The sequence below is a fragment of the Falco naumanni genome, chromosome 5 (assembly GCF_017639655.2).
Source record: "Falco naumanni isolate bFalNau1 chromosome 5, bFalNau1.pat, whole genome shotgun sequence".
In the NCBI taxonomy this organism is placed as follows: domain Eukaryota; kingdom Metazoa; phylum Chordata; class Aves; order Falconiformes; family Falconidae; genus Falco; species Falco naumanni.
In genome coordinates, this window is record NC_054058.1 from 5,728,029 (window position 1) to 5,743,321 (window position 15,293).

Sequence of the window (15,293 nt, forward strand, 5' to 3'; positions counted from 1 at the left end):
AGGGCCACCGCCGGGAAGGTGGCGGAACAGGGAGGTGCGAGGCAGGTGGCCGGGCCGTGTGTGTGCTGTGCCAAGGTGTGAGCCGTGCCCCCACACTGGGTGTCCAGCTGCTCCCAGCCGGAGGCACAGAGAGGGATGGGATGGGGTTGGCAGCTGTGGGTGAGCCTTCCCGCGTGCTCCACGACCTGTTTCTCCAGCCTGGGTGTTGCTTGGGGAGAGCCACATGCCATCAGAGCATTGGGTGGGAGGGGAGGATGCTGAGGAGCTGGTGGGCAGGAGCTTGTGGTTGGGCTGGATGGGGGCTCACCTAAGTGGGAAGGTGGCTGTGCCCGGCAGCCCCGGCCCCCAGCTGCAGGAGCAGCCCGGGAGCAACGCGCCGTGTTCCTGTGTTCTCCTTGTCTCGCCCAACCCTGTGTAATCTTGTCCTCTTTTCTCTCCCTTCTCGCACCCTGCAGGACCCGGCACAGGGAGAGTAGACAACGGTTCCATGAGTTTGGCCGTCCCACTGTGGCTGCTGGCAGCATCCCTGCTCTGCCTACTCAGCAAATGTTAATACAAATCAGAATTAAAAATAATAATAATAATAATAATAATTAAAAAAAAAACCAACACGACAACAACAACACACAAAACAAAATGCGTTATACAGGAGACAGAGCGAAGAGAGGGGAGAGAGAAAAAAGAGAGGGGGGGGAGAGAGAGAGGACTGTTTCTTTCACAACTTTTGTGTGTTCAGGAGCGAAGAGAGGGGAGAGGAAAAATTACAGCAAAGACGACTCAGCAACATTTAATCCAAAACCTGACAAGCCGGCTGTCAAGTCACAACCATCTAGGAGGCAACACGAAGCAAGGAAGAGAATGGGGCACCAGCAAGGATCGTGTCGCCGGAGGATGCTGCAATATAAACAATCCAACAAAACCACAAAGCCAATCAAACAGAAGATCCCTTTTCTTTTCTCTCCTCCTTCCTCTTTTCCATACTCCCTCACCTTCCTTCCTTCCTTCCTTCCTCCTCTTTCTTTCTTTTGCAGAAAGAGGTCTTTGCTTCGGTGTCTATAGCCACTTAACTTTTTGGATGCCCTGGGTCATTTTTGTGAGCCAATGCTCAGCCAGTTCATACTTTTGAAAACAAATCAAAAAAAAAAAAAAAAAAAAAAAAAAAAGGAAAAAAAAAAAGCCACAAACCAGAGCAAGTCACCTGAAGCTCTCTGCGCACTGGTGTCCTGTGGAGAACCCATTCCTCTCTTCACCCTGCACTCCTGTGCACCCAGCCCTTTGCTAAACACCTTCTATCCTGTCCCCTCCTTCATGCAACCACACTCACTGGCCTGAACTAAGCTGTGTCAACTCTACTGAAAACATAATTTTCTTTTTTTTTGATCCTCTTCCTCTCCCCCCTCAATTCGACCAGGTGTCTTTCTCTTTCTCCCGTGTATGCCTGTGTGCGTGCGTGCATGCGTGTATGTGTGGCTCTCGCTCCGTCTTCTCTCTCTTCTGTCTTTCTCTTGCTCTCTCTAAGCATGCAAAAGGAACAGTCCATGTGTACATATGCTCATCCTGCTGTAGATAATGTCCTGCCTTGTAAGTGTGAGACGATGCTGAGAGATCACTCAGGCAGAGAAGAGGGGTGAGGAGAGAAGGGCAGATGCAACACAGGTTCCCATGGTGTCCCCTCTCCGGAGTCCTCACTGGCTTTTTGACTCCTGGCCACCTTGCTTGCAAGAGTCAGTCTGCACCCTTGTTTAGCCTGTTTTTTCTCTCCCACCTGCAACCTGTCTGGCTCTCAGCCTTCAAGTACCAGCATAGCAGCCCCTGCTACGCATGAGTGCTTGCACACGCGCATGGGGGTGTGCACACATGTGCATTTGTCCAAATAAGCAGAAGAAACCAGGACTGGCTTGGAGCACTGCGGAGTGCAGAGCGCAGCCACCCCCTCCTCCAGGGGAGGGGAGGCTGGGCCGGTGGGACGGGAGTGATGACACCTTGGACATCACCAAGCAGCCATTCCTGTAGGTATAGTGTGTGTGTAGGAACAATGCCTCCATGTGAAAACCACAATCTGGTCATTCCTAACCATTTTGGTAGTCATGCAAAAATAGAGCCAATACCCTTTTTTTTGTTGTTGTTCTTACTGTCCTCCCTGTTATAAAAGGAAACATACGCTATGTAGGGGTGAGTGTGTGTGTGCATGTGCGTGTGTGTGTACTGTACACCACCGTTACTACAAAGCTCACTTTGCAAATTCCACATTTGAAACGAATTGGGGGTTATATCCAGGACCTGTGAATGTAAGAAGAAAAACAAATGTCAGGTCCAAAATCCTGGGCTTATAAAGAAGGAGCTTAAAGTGGTGCAGCAAAGAAGTAGGCAGCACAATTCCCCTCACTCTTCTCTTTTCTCATCTGAAGGGTGCTGGTCTTGCTGGAGAGGGCTGTCACTTGCCATCACCCTTCCCATGGCTGAATCACATGCAAGGGTGACAACAGGAGATGCTCCAGTGGCTCCTGTGTGAGGAGAAGGAGAGGGAGAGAACGAGCTGTCAGAAACAGGGCTAAGAAAATGCTGGGTGGTGGCTGGGAATTGCCACACCAGCAACAGGACAGCTGCAAGAGCCAAAGCAATGGGAGAGGGGACAGCAACAGTCATACCTTCCAGTGGCTGCAGTGTATGTGTGCAGGCAGGGGCAGCGGGGAGAAGACTGCTGTGTTTTCTGGCTGGTCATAAGCCCTAGCATCTACAGCAGCAAAGATAAAACAGGGTTTATCAGGTAGCTGCATGGGGTTTTTTTTTGGAGGGTGAGGGATTTGCAGGGAGGAACTTGAGTTGGCCCACGCAAATCGAGTGACCATCCCATGACAGTACAGTGTTCTACAGGTGCTTGGCACCACTGAGCTTTCAAGAACCAGCAAGCTTGCTTTTCTCTTTGCCCTGTAAGTTGGTGCAGTAGCAGCAGACCTGGCAGCTGTGCTTGCACGCTGTCAAAGGCAAGGGGGAAACAGGGCTTGTAGTCCTGGGAGGGGGGGGGGATACCAACTGGGTGGTCCCCTGCCAGGAAGGAAAGTGGGGATTGCTGTCTATGAACATCTTGCCATCTTTGCACGGCTGGGGCACGCTCCACCAAGGCCTCTCCCTGCTGCTCAGTGTGGCGCTTCCACCTTGCACTGCGGCACTGGCGCCTGCCTCTCTGCTGAGCTCAGCGGTTTCGTGCAGCAGCAGGCACACAGCAGTTAAGCAGTCAGTCAAGGGCTCCTCACAGGCAGCCAGAATGAGCAAGGAAATATTAAGAGACACAAGAGGCTGAAGTTTGGGAGATGGCAGGCTTGCTATAGAGCTGCTGTGGGTTTGGATGGTGGTAAATTATGCTCCCCCCACTCCTCCAGGTCCCAAAGCCATAGCTGCGGGTGCTCGTGGCTTAGTGCAAGAGGGGAGAGCTGGGCAAGTGGGGCTTGAAATCTGCCCAAGGCATCCAGGGATGGCTCCCCCGTTCCAAGATAGGGTGGTCGGTGATGGGACTTGTGCAGCTCCTTTGGGGACCGGTGTGCTGAGGCCCAGGAAAAAAATGCCCTGTATGCTCCAGAGCATCCAGACACCCCAGCCCTTGCGCCTACCTCTCGGGAGGGTCATGTCATTTGGTGATTTAGTAATAACTCCAGGTTTTCTGCTGCATTAGGGCTCCTCATGCCCCTGATACAGCCGTGAGCTGATGCTGGTCCCAGAAACCAGGGTTGGGAGCTGCACCCTCTCCAGCACACTGGCACGAGGGAAAACACCACATCACTGGCATTTCTTATTCTCGGGGCTGTACCTACACCTGGATTCATTGTCGCGGGCTTGTTGTGAGCAGGTGGGCAGCCTGCAGTGACTTGCTGTCACAGGTTATTCCTAAAAGCTGGGTCAAGCCCACCACTTTCTTTAGGTTGAGGCTTGCCTTTGATGCCAGCCTGGTTGCTATGGTAAGGTCTGTCCCGTGTGTTGTCCTCTGCATGCATTTTTGTCACTGTGGGGTCACTCCTAGGCACTGGGTTCACACACATCAGAGCCCTATGGTGTGGTGGTTGTCACAAGTCCCAGCACCTCATTGTCTTACATCTTTTTTGCTTTGAAGGAGTTTTGAGGGGATATTTTTTTAGCTGTCAAGGCACAGAGGCTTATGGTTAAAGGGAAATATATCACTAAAACCAGGACACCCATTTTTTTTTTTTTTTAGCCATCTGCCTATTAGCTAGAGGAAAGAGCCACAACACCAGTGCTGGGGTCTGGTCTTGCCTGCAGGACCTGGGGAGGTCTGTGCTTACATCGTGTGGTTGTGAAACAGGGTTAAAGCCAGATGTTTGCAGACCTGTCTGAGAAAAGGCACAAGTACCAAGTATGCCTGTGATCTGCAGCAGCACTGGGAGCCCCATTCCTGGCAATGTCTGTTTCTAGCAGGGCTGGGGGTGTCACGGGGAGGCTGGAGCTTGATTTACTCCAAGAAGCTAATCCTGCAAGCTGCTGCATGCATCAAAGGATGCTGTGAACATCCCCATTTCTCCTGAACCCGAGCAGGGATCGCTCAAAGCATGTGTCAAGAGGAGAGCCCAGACAAGCATAGGCGACACAGGCAAGATAAAATGCTTTCCCCATTCTCTTTCTCCCCTCTGCCCTTTGACAGAGATGCTGCAAAGGGTTTTCTCGTGTCTCAGGCCCTTTTCTCTGAAGCTGTTTCTCCTCCTCGCCTCTGCTCCACCAGTTCATGTTGCTGTCTTGCCCATCCCCTCCTGAAAAGCTGCGCTCTTGCTTCCTTCCTGCTGCCTCTCAGCTGGTTGGGGACTGGGGGAGACTGGAGTTTGGAATGGGACACCAGTTCCTTGAGCTTGTCAGTGTAATTGTGTTTGATTGATGGAGATTTAACATTTAGTGTTATAAAAAGAAAAGAACAAAATGGAAAAAAAAAATAAGAAAAAAAAATTGTATTTCTTCTACTGGTTTGTAAATATTACAAGAGTTACATGAGATGTCTGGTAATGTCCAAGCAGAGGAACAAAGACTTAGATTTAATATATGGCCCCATACTTGCTAGCAGATTTCTAACCCTTTTCAGATGACCGAGAGGAGGAGTGAAGGCAAGTCTTTCCGAGAGGAACCGGACAGGGGAAATGCAGCCACCCTGAGCCACATGAACTCCATGCATGACTGTATCATGTTGCTTGGGGCATGTGTCTGGTCAGATGGAAAACGAAGCAGACGCCTGTCTCTGAACGGCTGGGAAGGGCGACGTGGGACGCTCCAGCCGACACCTGTATCTTGGCTGTTGTGTTCATTTTTGTTTGTTTGCAGCCCCGCAGCTTGCGGGTATGTTGCTCAGTGATGCAGTCCCCTCCTCCTCCCTTCCCGCTTTCTTCACCAGTGAAGTTGTGTCGCCCCATGCTAGCACCGAGTGCATGTTAACGTGCCATTCATGAAGATTTCATTGGTGACATGCATTGTGTCGAGAGTTAGTCTTTGTCTGCACACCTTTCTCATGCCACTGACTGTTCACCGCTTGGGCAGATCTCTTGTGTACTGCTGCTTGCCCCACTTTTGGTCAAAGTATATTCAAGCCCCACCAGCTCTTCTTAGCTCCAGGTGCATTCAGACCATGCCCCTAAGCCACCTGTCTGAGCAACCCCACTTTGAAAGTCCAAGCACACAGCATGGACAAAGTTGCCATCAATAGCCACATGGTCTCCAGGCTGAGTGGAAGCTGCACATCTCGAAGGAATTTGGGGGAGCAACAGCAAGTTCTGATGGTTCAAGAGCATTTGGGTAGGAGGATCTGGGAAGTCGGAGGAACTACTTTAGAGTCCTTCACAATCCTGCCACCAGCTAATGTTTCAGCTCAACCTATCTGAATGGTTCACCACTTCTCCCCTTCCTGATGAGGGAGTCTATGGGCACAGGGAAACAGCTCTTCTCCTTCCAACCCCTCTCACACCTCTGCTTCTTCTCCTCCATGCACACTGACCCACAGCCCAAACCATCATGGTGCTTGATGAGATGTAGCAACTGACACCGAGGATGGCTAACCAAGAGAGTCCTCCAGAGGAGATGCTAGAGGAGTGAGCAGTATTCTCTCTCTCTCTCATCTAATGGTGCACAATGTTACTGCTTCTCTGACTCAAATACACAAAACTTCTTGAGTTATGGGTGCCGGGAGCAAATTGTCCCATGGAAAGAGCAGAACCTCAGGCGGGAAAGTGATGGAGAAACTGGATAGTAATTTCCAAGATGTGATGCCAGTGGAAAAGGGTAAGAATGAGTGCTGTCCATCATCCATGCACAGAACTTCCAGGTTCAGCAGCGAGGAGACTGGCCTCTCAACACTAGCCTTAGAGCGGCTTCATTTCCAGTGGAATGCCCAGAAGAGTTCTTTTTTTAACTGCATGACTCCTGCTGACTAAGAGCTGTGTCACACCATTAAAACCCCTTTCTCTTTTCCTTCTTGTAACTTGCTAGAACGATGTTCAGGCAGCCTCCTACAGCCCCCCTGCCAATTTTTCTTGGTGGTTGGTGGCTCCCATTAGGGCAATGTGTGGTGTTTGTTTGTTGATTCACTCACCGTAACAGGAAAGCAGAAGTCATCTTGGCAAGGATATGTCGGCACGGTCCGCTGTATCTCTGTGGCTTAGGGTGTGTGAGGCAAGGAGACCAGCCAAGGCAGGGCTTGGGAAAGAGGAGCAGCTCTCCTAATTAGCCCAGATAGGTACCAAGCAAAGGTCCTTCACTCCTTGCAGGCTCAGGTTAGCTGGTGCCACAGCGACTCAGCCTGTCCTGCAAGCCTTGTAGAGGTGGCCAGGCAGCAGAGGAGGAAGGGGCAGTGCGAGTCAGGAGGGCATGACTGCAGCACGGGCGGCAGGGCTGTGTGCTCAGCAGGGCACGGCTAGGGAAGGGGCCAAGACTGCATCCAAGAAAGGCCATTGCCAGGTAGGGCAGGACCTGCCGTCCCTGGTCCCAGTGCATCAGGCACTTGCCTCCTGGCCCCCTAGGGCACACACACCACGCCACAACGGGTCTCGCTGAGTGAGACCGTGATGGCTCTGGCCGTGCCCTGGGAACTGTGGATGTTTCTGTACGTAATGTGTGGGCCATGGATGGAGATGAGGAGCAAGACAACCTAGAAGCCAGACGGTGAGGAGAGCACATGCCAGGTGCGGCTGTCCTCCAAAATTGTGCCGTTTACTCCCCATTTCAGCCACGCACAGGCAACACGCACACCTCTGCAACCTGTACTACACACACGCTAGAGTAGTCCTCACGGCTACCATACAGGCGCTCTCCTTTCCCACGCTCTCCACCACACATGCAGCCAGACACATGCTCCTCCACTTGCTCCCGGCGATGGCTCTGTGTGCCCGCACGGCTCCGTGGTGACCTCCCGAGGAAAGCAGGAGAAAGCGTCCGTGTGCCTGCGCCTGTGCGTGTGCGAGCACACGCGTGTGCCAGGAAAGGGAGGAGGGGGCAAGAGCAGGAGCCTGCCTGCGCAGTGCCACCGTCACCTCCCCAAATCATTCAACTTTCCCAGCTGGAGCCAAGTTTCATCCTCTAGACCTTGAGAATGAAGGCCAGTCCCTTCTTCTTGATACACGGTGGGGTGGTTAGAACTCTCCTCATTAACAGTGTTATATACATATAAATATATATATATCTCTATATCTTTATATATATTTTTCCCCAGCACTGTAGACATGAGCTGAACTTCTCTTTAACGAAACAAGAAAACGGCCACTTTATTTTTTGCCATTGGTTTGTTTTTGGAACTAGCTCTGTGAAATAAAAATTTAAAAGCGCAAGTGTGTGTGTAAAAGAACCGATCAAAAAAAAACAAAACAACCCAACAAATGAATGAACAAAACCCAGTGATGGAAACAAAAACAAAAAAAAGAAGCTTTTTATTTTTTCTTTTCTCAATGTATTTAACTTCTGTTATCTCGTTTCTGTTTCTTTACATGTATGAATGCTCTGCTCTTCTGTGATCTTAAAAAAATACAAAAAAATACAAAAATTAAATAAACGTGAAAAGGAGGTAATGTTTCTTCAATTCCCCTCCCGTCCTTGCATACACTGGCTTGTCTTCTCTCTGATCTTGTCTAGTGATGGCTTCTAGGTGACCAGGTGAGGGGCAAGGTGGCACAGGGCTGCAAGCAGGGCAGGGGCAAGTGGCTTGGGGCTGGGGTGCAGGGTCACCCCTAAAAGACTGGCCTCCCGGGTGCAGTGCCTGGGGGTCAGGGGAGCAGGCTGGCTGTAAATAGGTGCAAACTGGGGCTGCTGCCGGGGATGGGGGGTGTGAAGGCTGTCCGCAGCTGGGTGGCACTGGTGAAACTGCAGTGCCCAGCCCCAAGGCCAAGTGCTTGCCTTCAGCTTTTGCAAATAATCACATTTTTTTAAAAATTAAATAGCATAGTTGTGTGTGTGCGCACGTGTGCATGCAGGTACAGGTCAGGATCAGGGTTCAGTCGCAGGAAGGGAAAAGCAAGGAGGCAGGTGGAAGGGATGGGCTGAAGCTGAGCGGCACAGGTAAGCATGGAGGAGCACCAACAGACGAAGCATGATGGTGGAGACAGAAGAGGAGGCCAGTGGGGAAGGAGGCAGGAGATGCTGGCCAAGAAAACAGAGCAGGGCACAGCTCTGGAGAGGCCAGGTTTTATGCCAAGGAGGGAGAGAGGAGGCAAGGGAATGGAGAGGGCCTGGTACTTGGAGTGAGGGCAGCCAGGACAAGGGGGAGAGGGGCAGGGGTCTTGTACCACAGGCACAAGCAGGCATGAAAAGGTTAGCAGAGAGGAGAGGGGAGGGGGTAGCAGAGCAACCAAGGCAAGTTTACAAGAAAAAACAGCCAAAGGGATGAAGAAACCAAGAAGCAGGTCCCAGGGAGTCTGGTGAAAGGAGAAAGCAGCACCTGGGATATCTCAGCACGGTAAGTACGAAGGATGAACCCAGGACATCTACAAATCACTCCAACTGTCCAGCATGTAAGTGCCGCCTGGATGTCACAGCCCTGCGACACCCTCCTTGTCCCGGTGGGAGAACCTGTGTTTCCAGGCGGGTCCTGGGGATGCAGCTAGATGTGCTAACGCAGAAGGCAGTGGTGCGGCCAGGTTCCAGCCCCTGGCTGTGCAGCAGGGCTACGGCAGCCCAGGGTGGCAGCCCCGGGGGGCACAAAGCACCTGGGAAAGGCAACCCCAGCATTGGAGAAAGCAGCACGAGGCTGCACGTGGCTGGGCTCAGCTCGCACGGTGGGAGAGCCTGGCTGCAGCTCTGAAAGGAAAGTAGTCTCATCTCTGCACACTGGTGGAGTGTGAAATAAACAGGGGTTCTTATTCCTGGGTCTTCTCTGCCAGGCCTCTGTGCGGTGCCCTCCCTGCCTCTGTTTCACCTTCCACCTTCTCCTCTACAGCCTATCCACAGTGCGCTGGGGCAGAGACGCGAGACCTGCGTACAAACCAGGGGTATATTCTATAAAAAAGACTTACCTAATTTTGTTTCTGAAACATTACACACAGGATAAGGAAAGCCTGGTTCTCAGTAGAGTACGGACTTGTTTCTTAAATTGCATGAAATTAAATAAAACCTGTGCTGTCAGAAACTCAGCCCAAACCGTGCTAAGCAGAGGTACGTCAGTAAGCACGAGGTGTGGGCAGGACTGTGAAGATGGACGTGGCTAGCACACCTTTGCGATTCGAGACTGAGAAGAAGTAGTGGATTATGAATCCTCTTCCATCGCCACCATTCTCTTGCATGGCACTGGGGGAGCCGGAGGGGTTGCGGGGTGGGGGTGGGGCACACGCAGAGCTGGTGGGGGAAGCCCCGGTCTGGGTTATCAGTGTAATGTATAGATATGAAGGTCGGTAATGAGATTTATTGGCCAGTCGCTGAGGTGGAAACAAGCCATGCTTCCAGTGCTGTACACGGATGCCACCAGTGCTACTGGGGCTCCACCTCAAGGTCTGCTCTGAGCACACCTGGGGAAGCTGTCTGTGCCTTTTCACCTCCGCCACCTGAAAGCAGAGACTAAAAAGAAGCAAAACCCTGGCAAGCACAACCTCTCTTTTCATTAACATTTAAAATGGTTATTTTTAATGGTACATTTAACTAACGCTAACTTATCCATGGGAAGAGAATTTGGCTGTTAACACTGGCATCTGCTTAACAAACTGAAGCTTTGCATTTGGTGAGGCGTGAGCATAACACCAATAGTATTACTTCCTAACAGCAGACTCATTAGCATTAATTGCTGCATTTACTACCACAAAGAGCTTTCTGTATCTGTAACAGCAGTTATCAGATGTACCCCATTCTCACTGGAAAAGGTACATAGGAAATTATTAGCAATGATGCAGACCTACCAGTAAATCAGGATCTAAATTCTCAGCACTTACCATAACAGAACTTCCAGAAGAGTAAGAAAAGTAATGAGATGTTCTGGGGACCGAGTTCTTCATCCGTCCTAACTGGAGAACTATGTTCAGACACAGATAAATTGAAATTGGAAATTAGTTTAAGGGTTATGGTGCTCAAAGGCCATGAGAAAATTTGTCCTCATAAAAATACCTTGCAATTCAGCCAAGACTGGCTTTTGCTATCCAAAGAAGGCATTGTCAGAATAGGCAAAAATGTTCAGGGAGATAAACTGTGATGGATAAGACACCTGATCAGATTTGCCACAACTGTACACTGGTTGGCACTATTAAGTGCTGATGTGCCCATCAGCAGCTGGAATCCCAAGGCAGCATATTTGTTTTAGAGTTGGCATCTTTTGATGCTTGGGATGCGAAATAGAGTCAGGATCAAAAGATGCATGCTGTTATGGGAGAGGTTATTTTGCTTTCAGGCCTAGGGATACAGCAGCGCAGAAAGCAAGGATCTTGCACCAAAGAGGCTGCTGGGTACTCCTTGCAACCCGTCCCTCTCCATTCCCTGGGCAAGTGAATGTGTGGCAAGTGACCAAGCTGAAATGGCCATGGGGAGAAGCTCTGACTCCAGCTGGGCTTCCCCCATCCTCTCCCACCCAGCCATATGCCATCTCCAAACCCTCATTTTCTCAGTGTCATGCAGGGGAAGAGGAACCACCAGGGATCCTGGCAGAGAAGCAGGAGGTCCCCTTTGACACTGATGGTGGGAGCCCTGCCTCCACCTGGCTGTCTGGCAGCCAGCACCCTTCCACTGCCATCCAGCCAGGCTCCTGGAGGTGCCAGAGCCTGCAGCAAGGAACAGCATAAGCCAGGTCATATAAGGAGGCAGCTGGGTCTCTGGATATAAGGGTGGGACAACCATCCAATGATGCTGGATGAGGAGCTCTGCCTCAGGGACATACTGCTGACTTTAAGTGGCTTCAGTTGGCCCAAGTCGTGGGAAACAGGCGCTGTGTGTTTGGCTCGAGCACCCATGAGCAAGCCTGGAGATGAGACCGTGCATTCTCTCTGCCATGTGGCTTAGGAAGCCTGCTCAAATAAACGCTGCTAGGCTTGCCTGTGGATCAATCAATTTGTGGAGTGGCCCAAGAACATCTCTGGCCACGGAGAACCTCTCCCAGATCATCTCACTGGCTGCTGACTTTACTGGTTTCCTTAGCAGAACCAAGACAACCCGCTTCCCAGCACCAATGCTTGTGTGCTGGTTGTCTGCCTTGTGAAGGAAGGGGTGGGATCACAGTATTTTTCCATTAATATTCCTTCACCCAGCCTGAGATCTGCCTTCCACCACAGAGCCTTGCACACCTTGGCACGGCCTCCTGCTGCTGATCAAAGCTCAGAAGCTAAGATGCCCAGGGGCTCATTGCTGAAGGCTAGAGGTACCCCCAGCTGCAGCCCTGGCTCCCCGACACGGTGTGCAGCCTTCTCTCACTGCGGCGGAGGCAGAGCAAGGAGCGGTGCTGCCATTTCCATCCATGGCACACGGCGGGGATGAACACAGACCCGTGGTCTTGAAGCCAGATGCTCTTGCTGGTAGCGGTGCATTGCTCTTCTGCAAGGCTTTTCCGGGGTGGCGGCTGGCATGGAAGAGCTGCTGACAGGCATCAGGGCAAGCCTCCCACGCTGCAGGCTGGGGTTCCAGCTGACACAGCCCTGGTACCCATCAGCATAAGCCACACTGTGTGCTCTGCTAGCGGGACAGAAATGTCATCATACGCCTGAGCTCAGTCAGGCCTTTTACTGCCAAGGGATCTGGCAGCAAGTGGCTGGGGGAGGGACGGGTGTGCGAGCATGGCCTTGAGCTGCTGCTGCCTTGAAGATGATGTAAGGGGGCATCTCTGTGGGGAGCTGCCCCTCTTGGTGTGCTTGGGGACCTGAGGGCTGCAAAGAAGACATGGGGGTTTGTGCTGCTGGCTGCAGAGAAAGATTTACTTACTGGGAGGCCACAACCGAGCACCCCTTTATAAGGAGCCAGCATCTGAGAGCCAGCTCCTGGCTCCAAGTGAACCCTGCATCAGCAAGAGGGCAAGGGCCACAGGCTCAGAGGGCATTTGCAATGTTGTGTAAAGCCTTCCTGCTCTGCTCTTGTTACCCCCATCAGCTAATTGAAAGGGAAATAAGGAGAGAGAACAAACATCTCTGGGAAGGAGCTGTAACACTTGCAAACAAAGGTTTGCAACTGCTTTCTAAAGCATGTCTCTGCCCCAAGTAGCTACCCCAGACAGTGATGTGCTCTCGGGCAGTGGAGGGATGGGGCATCCTGAGGCAGCCAGGTCAGACTAACAGGAGCCAGTTGCAACTGAGTGATAGCAGAGTTAACAAACCAAGAGGCACTAAGAAGAGTGACTGAAGAAAGGGAAAAAAAGACAATGGAGGCACTTTGTGCCTCTAATGACGGCTGCGATGCAGCAAATGAGGGAAAATTAGCCCCAGACAGCCAAATGGAAACTCATTTCAAGAGGCACTGAATGAGACAAAACTGCAATAAGATGCTCAGGAGATTAACTCGGTAGCAATGAAATTTTATCTCCCAAGGAATCCAGTGCTCCTGCACACTCCCTCGCTCACTGTCGGTGCCCTCGGATCTCTCCCTCCCTGCCCTTCAGTGATCACCCTTGCTTTTATATAAATACTAGAGCTGAGAAAACATTTATGCAGAGCAAGAAGGTGAATTTGCTTTGATGCTGTCCTCCCTCCCATCTTTTAAAATTTGTATCTGCAACAGTTTCTGTCTGCGGCGAAGGAGAACAGGAGTAGGAAGTCATCACTACCCCAGTGGCCAAAAGCTGACATTGTGCTCACCTTCACGTGACAGTCTCAGAAACTTGGGGTGGCCTGATCACTGTTAGGGTCAGGGAGGTTTCAGCTTGGGGCACAAGGACAGCGGCTGTGTGAGATCGTTTTTGCTTGTGTACCAGAGGGAATAGTGGCAGTTGGGCAATTTCACTTAATGAATTGCTGAACTCTGTCCCTGTCCATCTCCAAAACGCTGGCAATGCCATTGCATTCTCCTGTTCCACTTCTATGACATGGGGTTGTTTTTTCAGCCTTGTACTCTCTTGCCCTAAGAGACACAAGCTTGCCAAGGGTGGGAAGAAGCACATGTCATGGGGAGGGAGACTGTGCACCGCTCCGTGCATCCTTCTGCACCTGGTGCCTACTCCAAGGTCACCCATGACCAAGGACCAAGGCTTGACAGTCAGGCCCGTGTGGTCAGCCAGTCAGACCAATGCAGAGTGGGAAGCTGACAGCATGGGATGCTGCTGGGACTCTTGCTGTGGTAGACAGTTTCCTACTGGTGCTTGGGAACTATAGGGATTCATACCAGAGATAGAGATAGAGATAGACTAGTACTGTGGAGGAATGAAGGCAGTGGGCTGATTAACATCGATAACATGCAGCTGTGGCCTTGCTTTGATGGCAGGGGGTTGATTGACACGGATGATGCGCAGCTGTAGCTCCTTCCTACAAAGTGGTTAAATAGCCCTGAGGAGTGTGGGAAGAGGGTGGATGAAGAAATAGGCTGGGGAAGGGAGGACCCTAACATAGGTAAGTGATGGTGCAGAGTGTGGGCTGGCCTCACCTCTGGAGGGTGAAGAAACAGCATGGACAGTAGAATCTGACCAATGGTAAAGTCTTTTTGCTGCTTGCTAGTTTTTCTTGTGCTAGGATGATTGGTGCCCCGTGTGAGGCTTGAACTGATTTGGACTCAAACCGTGACATAGTTCCTGCCTGAAGACCTTTGTGACACCTCCTGAGCTCGCTGTGCCTGACCTGACCTGTTGCACTGGCTTTAGCCTCGCTCCCAAAGGATGGCACCAGCGTGGTCAGGGAGGGTACTCGGTGGCAGGTCAGACATGAGTGGGTTTGAGGTTTTTTCCATATATGCTCACTGCTAATACCTGTGGATAACCCCAAGAGAAACAGCATGATGGCCCTACTTGTGCTCACCCAACAGCTCTGTTACCTGGAAAGATTACTGCAATTACTGTGCAATTTTGAGTCGAGGCACAGACGCCTCCTTTAAGGGCCAGATAACCATGTGGTGGCAATCGGCATTGATATACTGACAACAGTGAGTCCGCTGTGCTGGCTAGCAGCCTTCTCTCCTACATCCCAGTTATTATATGTAGTACCTATCAAACAGGAGGGATTCACCCCTGTCATATAGTGATGCTACATACAGAGTGGCACCATGCAGCTGCCACAGAGGCAAAATAACAGGTATAATATGTGGCATCTACTCTGGAGCCTTGAAGCCATGCTGTCCCGTAATGGCAATCGCACCCTAGAAATTTAATTCACTGGACAGCCCGTTTAGCTGAGCTGCTGTTTGTGCAGCAGAGGCAGCCCTTGAGAAGGGCTACCTGGCTTGTTTGCTCTGTGAGCACCCTGTGTCTGCGACAGAAGCCTTGGCATTGGGCTCACTGGTCCCTCTGATGCTGCTTGCACACCTACATCCCTTCAGTGCCTGCAAATAACTGTGGGCAAACCCATCAGAGGCAGCGGGACCTGGCAGGGCAGAGTGGCAGAGGCTGAGCCTCACCCAGGGGCTGGAGTGTGCTGGCAGGTACTGGGCTGCTCTAATAATTTCCTTGTAATGAGCAAATTAGCTAAAATAGAGTCCAGACACTTTATGAACAGATAAAATAAGTGTGGCTACATAGGGAAGTGTTTGATGGGTGCTCAGCTCCCTTGTTTTCTACTCTTGCTCTCCTGCTTCTCTGTTACTTGAATCTCCTTTCCACCTTTATTGTGGTGGAACATATTATATATGTTAGGTAGTTAATCTCCTCGCAGGGTTAGTGTTTGTCTCTTCCATTTCTGTTTCTAGTGCATGATTTTGTTGAGCAAGCACGAGCCATTTGG

The 15,293-nt window shown here is 51.2% G+C and overlaps 1 protein-coding gene across 4 annotated transcripts in view; it reads left to right on the forward strand.

Annotated features, from left to right (window-relative positions):
• The window catches only part of LOC121089196 (limbic system associated membrane protein), a 1,018,254-nt gene extending 1,011,877 nt beyond the window's left edge, over window positions 1-6,377 (forward strand). For all 4 annotated transcript variants that reach the window (XM_040596225.1, XM_040596229.1, XM_040596230.1 and 1 more), the window contains one exon: window positions 456-6,377. In XM_040596225.1, the coding sequence (XP_040452159.1) occupies window positions 456-553 (98 nt within the window). In that variant the 3' untranslated portion in view covers window positions 554-6,377. The remainder of the gene's footprint in view (window positions 1-455) is intronic.
• The last annotated feature ends 8,916 nt before the right edge of the window (window positions 6,378-15,293 follow it).